The sequence below is a fragment of the Nicotiana tomentosiformis genome, chromosome 6 (genome assembly GCF_000390325.3).
Source record: "Nicotiana tomentosiformis chromosome 6, ASM39032v3, whole genome shotgun sequence".
NCBI lineage: Eukaryota > Viridiplantae > Streptophyta > Magnoliopsida > Solanales > Solanaceae > Nicotiana > Nicotiana tomentosiformis.
Genome location: NC_090817.1, coordinates 99,151,401 through 99,158,038, shown reverse-complemented (window position 1 = coordinate 99,158,038; position 6,638 = coordinate 99,151,401). Strand labels below are relative to the sequence as shown.

The window sequence follows — 6,638 nt, the reverse complement described above, 5'->3', positions numbered from 1 at the left end:
ATAGTCGGTTTGGTTCGATTTTTTTCGATTATTTTTTGATTAAAACCAAAACCAAATCAAATTTGATCGATTTTTAAAATTCAAAACCAAAATCAAACCAAACCAAACCTAAAAAGTATCGTTTTTTTGGTCGGTTTGATTCAGTTTTCGGTTTGATTAGTTTTTTTATGAACACCCCTAAATATTTCAATGTCATTCTAATGGTTACACAATCTAAAACACGATTAGGTGAAAACAACTTCATTTTAATTTTTTTCAATGAGCAAAGCAATATGTTACTCCCTCCCCGTTCTCTTTAATTTTTTTCAATTATTTTCACATATTAAAAAATGCATATTTTAATATTAATTAACAATAAAATTGATCATATTAACCTTAATTTATTTATTAAAAATATAACAAATATTCTTGTGCTCTTTACTCCAAGGATAACTTTGGAAATTTTTTTTTTACTCCTTGATATTTGAAAATCAAATAGTGTGGACCTAAAAAAACAGGTCAAAAAATCAATTACAAGACATTTTCACACAAAAAAAATTAAGTTAAGTTAGGAGGATGGTGACTATAGGTTTTCCGATAATTTTTCTCTAAATATAGATTTTCTGTGCCTATATATGGAACTACATTCCTAAGTCAATACAAAACACATCAGCATATCCACTTACACTTCTCCCACTAAAACTAAGTAAAAAGGGTTCAAAATAACTAACACCAAAAATATACTAGCTAATGGTCCCAACACGGGAAATTTTTCTGGTCAAGAAAATTACAAACACGAAGTTTCAAACTTACCGACTCCAAAAATTCTCTACAACCTATTTATTAGCTAGATACCACTACCTCAAAATTTACAGAAGAACCAAAATTATAACATAGCCCCCTCAAAATTCTGGTAATTCTGGCAAATCATCAGTCTTTATGAAAACATTGTACCAAAAGTCCATGTCATCCTCCATTTTTGTAGCCAAAATGTCCACATTTTCTTCCTTAAAACTGGAAAATGGTAATTGAACTTGTAATTCTTGATTAGCAGCAACCATAACATGATCAGTACTACTCCAGTTATTGTCCGTTGTTAATTCGTCCGTCCAAAAACTCTCATCGATCTCTGGAAAATACTCAGACGACTCCATTACTTCTTGCTTAATCACAACCATTTGATGATCATCGACTAGTGTCACAGTTGACATTTCAGTACTAGATGAAATTTGGGGTGAGTTAGGAGCTAGCACTGGGCTATCAATGTGTTTTTGTGTATTAATAATAGTAAGATCAGAATTATTGGACGATTCAGAAGTAGTAGGACCCTTGGAATCATGATTCTTGGACTTGGAGTGTCTTTTGGAGTTCTGAGGAGGCTTATAATCTTTGAGCTTCTTCTTCAAGTGGGTGTGCCAAACATTTTTTATTTCATTGTCTGTTCGTCCTGGTAATTTTGCTGCTATTGCAGACCATCTGCACATTTGAGGAAATTTTTATTAGCAACTGAGGTGAACCAAAAAAGAGCTTTAATAGTGTAAAAATTCTTTTATACTATCAAATTACGTACGTGACAGAAAATTACAAGTAATTGTTCATAAAAAATGAGGCTAGTTACCAATTAAATTATGTTAAAATAAAAATTCATTTAAGTTTTCAACATATATAGGTTAAATCTAACAAGTATTTTTAGATTAAGAGAAGTGGACAAACATAACGTGGTGCTTAAATTTTAATAATAGCGTTACAAAATCCTTGGGAGATATTAGCCATATGCATTGATTTTTTTAACAGTTGATGCATAGACTGGCAAATGAGATTTGAGTAAATAATATTCTAATTATCAACTTGTCTAAGCGAATCTTTTCCCCCCTCTATATGTATTATTCCTTGAAAGAAACAAAACGACATAGAAATAAAAAAATAAGATATGTGTTCAGTGTTCTTTGGCTTAGATATACTAATAGATCTTTCTTTTAAATTTTCTAAGTACTCTCTGAAAGTAAAGACAAAAGTTTTTTTAAATAAATCCGCAATCTAAGGCACTATTGCCTTTAGAAAAAAGGGTCTTTTTCCTTATGTCCCCTCCCCCCAAAACCCCCCTGGCATAATGATTATCAGCACACAAGGCATTACTGAATGTGATCAAGACCACACTCTTACAAAAATATTCAGCTTTAAGGGTAATTTATTATGTGCAGAGTTTAATTAATTTTAGCAATAAAAAGGAGAAGCAAAGGATTAAGATTTTAATTTGAAGGTATAGAAGAAATTGATATAAGAAATTTGATCTGAATTATTTTTTTAAAAAAAACTAACCTATTGCCAAGCATTTCATGTAACTGGATAATTGTTTCTTCTTCTTCCTTGGTGAAATTTCCCCTCTTTATATCTGGTCGCAAATAATTCGTCCACCGCAGTCTGCAACTCTTCCCGCATCTCAATAGTCCTAAGTGACGAACAAAAAAATGGAAATAACCAAACAAAATGAATAATAGGTTTCAATTGTAAACAAAAAAACTCAAGAAAAATAGATTTAGAGACGGATTATATCACTGGTTAAAATGTATATGACAAAACTCATTCAAAATCCACTAACTCTAAAACCTAGATCCGTCTCCGTCCAAGTTCGATATAATTTTTTGGACCAAAAACAAAAATTGGAAAATGTTGTGGGTAGATTTGTTAAGGAAATTACCAGCCTGTTTGGGAAGGGCTCGCCAGTTGCCATGGCCATTAGTTTGAATGAAAGAGATGAGAATCTGATCTTCTTCAGGAATCCATGGCCCTTTTTTCAGCCCCATTTTCTCACAACAAGGAGCTCTCACCATTTTCTTTTGCTTGATCTCTTCTTCCTCTTGAAAAATTGATCACTTGTTTTTTTTTCTTCTTCGGCTATCTTTCTGAATTCTCCTTGGTTTTAGGTATTTCTTTCACTCTTTCTTTCTTCCCAAAAGGACGAAAGAAATGCCAAAAAGCTCAAAACTCAAGAGTAGAAGCAAAATGACCAGGGATGTGTATTTATGCTTGTGAAGAGATTCCTTATTTTAATAGCAATAAACGACTAGAGCATCCCATTTCTAAAAGTACTTGCTTACTATTTCGACGAAATTGGATCTCTCTCTCTCACACACACAAACATTAAGTAAAACTTTATGTTCTATGCAATGACGGAATCACACAAAATAAGACTACTTAAAAAATAATTGTTAATAATTTTATTTAGTAATAGTATTGATTACTAATCTAGAATAAATAATAAATTACCTACTTAAATTGTTGTTACGTTTTATTTAAATCATCACATTATCGGTTCATATAACTTAAATTTATGGTAATCGTACTGTCCGTCTATATAAAAATCATTTCACTATAGGTAATATCTCTTCAATTTTTTTTAAAAAAAAAGTAAAAAACAAAAGCACGTTTAAGTGATTATATGTTTACAGATGCTACATATATTAAAATGTGGACCAATAATATTTTCACTAAATTTAACACAGGGAATGATCAAATCAAATGATGAAAACAATTAACAAGTACAGTACATAATATGAGGGTCTTGAGAGATTTTTACAGCATATTCACATTCGTTGTACCTGGACAGAAAATCTTTAAAGATTGTGTAATGCGTAGATTATTTGGTATTTAGTAGGATAATAACAGCAAATTACTTACTTTTGTTACACTTACTCTAAATATATGTTAATATAAGGAGCATTTCTTATATATTGTTAAATATTCTACATTTTCAGCGTGTGGACTCTGTACAGGAAATTTAGTAATTTAATAAGAATTTGTCATGAAGTGATTTGGTAAATTAACACGAGCTAGAGAGTACTGACTACTGAGTACTGACGAAGGCGCAATGAATGCACGTGAACAAAGTTATCTTCTAAGCGACAACTCAAGTTTTTATTTGCAAGTATGAGTAATCGAATTAAATATATGACAAATAGTGAGTGACAAGTTAGGGTTTATTTATTAGGAAAATTACCGCTGTGAAAGATTTCATATATACTAAAGTGGATTACTCTAGTGGTAAGCACCATCCACTTCCAATTAAGAGTTTGTGAGTTTGAGTCACCCCAAAAGCAAGGTGGGGAGTTCTTGGAGGGAGGGAGCCGAGGGTCTATCGAAAACAGCCTCTCTACCTCAGGGTAGGGGTAAGGTCTGCGTACACATATCCTCCCCAGACTCCACTAGTGGGATTATACTGGGTTGTTATTGTTGTTGTTGTAGTAGTAGTACTTTTGATTAATTCCATAGAATATTCAAAACAGTCTCAATTTAGCTAACGGTTTTCTCGTTAAGAGGTCGTTTGGCAACGTGTATCAGAAAAATAATGCATGCATTATCTTTATGTATTAATAATACCTTATTTGGTACATTTTTTTCAACATATATAGAACTAATATAAATATCCTATTTGGTATTAGCAATACCAAGGTTGCCTCTCAAATCCCTCAAAACCTATTCCAAATCTTAATTTGTTAAATTTGATTTTGCATTCGTTCAAAGTATAAACCGAAGTTTTCTTTATTTGTTAAAAATTTACCTTTTTTTAATAATTGATATTTTTTATTATATGTTATAGCAATTAAATTTTTCTTCTCTTTTAACTTTAATATTTCAATTAGTTTTCTCTTTTAGTTTTGCTCTCCTGTAAAAAAAAAAAAAAAAAAAAAGTTGGCTTTAGAGAGATTAAAGAATGTAGAGGGTAATAAAACTGTTGCAATAAAAATAATGTATAAAGTTATATAATGTGGATGGTATTTTTATAACTAATCAATATTTTTAGAAATTATGCAATACTTTAATACGTCAAATCAAATAGTGAATAAAAAATAATCTCAGCATAACTAATCAAAACATTAGTAATATCAATATTATTAATACACCTTATTCATCACTATTCTTATACCTCCTAACAAACGATCCCTAAGTTGGGATAGATAACTTCATTCTCTGCACACGCTAACTTCAGGCTTGTTTGGCTAAACTTTAGGCTTGTTTGGCTAAACTTTCATATTTTGCTTATTAATAAATCATAAGAAAACTCTTTTTTGAAAGTTTTGAGAAAGTACTTGGAAGAGTAGCACTTTCTCTCTTTTTTTAATTGTGTACAGTGAATTTTTTTAAGAAGTTTATTTGTATGTCAAATTATGAAAAAGTATAAAAAATATATGTATATATTCACTTTACAAGCAATACCAAAGTATGAGTAAATTTCATGAGTGGGCCGGCTAATTCAGGAAAAAACTTTTACATGCGTATAGGAAGACTAGAACATGTTTAATAAGCCTTAGTCGACCTACGGAGGACAACAATTTTCTTTTCCAATATGAGATTCTCTTTTTTATTTTCTCCGGTAGAGGAAGGTTCTCTCTTTATTCTCTTGAGGGACAAGAAAACATCTAGGTACTTGATAGGAAAACTATCATTTTTTTTTATTCCTCTTAAATTTCTGCAAGGAGCTCTGTAGAACCTATAAAAAGGAGATGGTTGTGGCGCGAAGTACTCTTGTGCACCTACCTCATTCGGCTCTTGGTCATTCAACTTTGGGTTCATTACGCAAAAGTCATTTTTCTTCTTTTTGTTACGTAAAAATCATTTAACTTTGTGTTCATTATCCAAAAGTCACTTTTCTTTCTTTTGACATAAAAATTATTTTACTTTGCTCTATTTATCACAAAAGTCTCCTTGGCCAGATTTTATAATACTTTTATTTGAAAAGTCTAGTATGTCCTTGACATTAATCATCTCATTTATGTAATACATTCTATATTATATACTATATAATATATTTTTACTTAGGTATTTTACTTATAATTAAAATAATTTTAAATTATTTTATTTATTATTTTGATAATATATTCATACATTTAATTTTTTCATGGCACTTAATTTATTTAATCGTATTCAAGCATGAACATATTTTAAATATAAAAATGATATTATTTTTTTAATATTATTTAAAATAATATAAACATATTTCTTTAACAAATGATAATTTTTATAGTCAATAAAAATTTTAAAAAAAGTTCAAAGTTATTTATGTTTAATATTAAGTTTTTAAAAGCTTTATCTGTTAGTATTATTTATTTGAAAGTATTAATATGATGTGTCATTTTGCTAAATGTGGGTATTTTATTTATTAAATTAATGGGTATTGCTTGGCTGTTAATCAATTAGCTTTGATTTTTTAATTTTCATCAAACATATTTCATTAAATATAATTAAGAACATGAACTTGAGATTTATTCAAGGTAATGTTACTGACAAATTTAATAATGCTACTTATATATCTTGAAAATTAATATTAAAAAAAATAAATGTACGAATATATTACATAAATGGGAGAATTTATAATGTCTAGGGCATAATAGACTTTTCAGGTGAAAAATTTATAAAATCAGGTTAAACTGATTATTGTGATAACTAGAACATAATAAAATAATTTTTGTGTAACAGAAGAAAGAAAAATGACTTTTGGGTAATGAACACAAAGTTGAATGACTTTTACGTGACAAAAGAAAGAAACATGACTTTGGGTAATAAACACAAAGATGAATGACCATCCATGAAATTTATTCTCAAAGTAGGTAAGTGATTTTAAATATTTATAATAAGAGGCTTTAAATAAGCTTTTCAATTTT

At 29.3% G+C, this 6,638-nt stretch overlaps 1 protein-coding gene across 1 annotated transcript; it reads right to left on the bottom strand.

The window, feature by feature from the left end:
• Positions 1–702: 702 nt before the first annotated feature.
• Positions 703–3,008, bottom strand: LOC104096669 (transcription factor MYB14-like). Its single transcript, XM_009603079.4, has 3 exons — positions 2,678–3,008; positions 2,299–2,428; positions 703–1,455 (listed from the first exon to the last, which is right to left on the bottom strand). The coding sequence occupies exons 1-3, from the start codon at positions 2,808–2,810 to the stop codon at positions 882–884; spliced, it is 837 nt and encodes a 278-aa protein (XP_009601374.1). The 5' UTR covers positions 2,811–3,008; the 3' UTR covers positions 703–881.
• Positions 3,009–6,638: the final 3,630 nt, after the last annotated feature.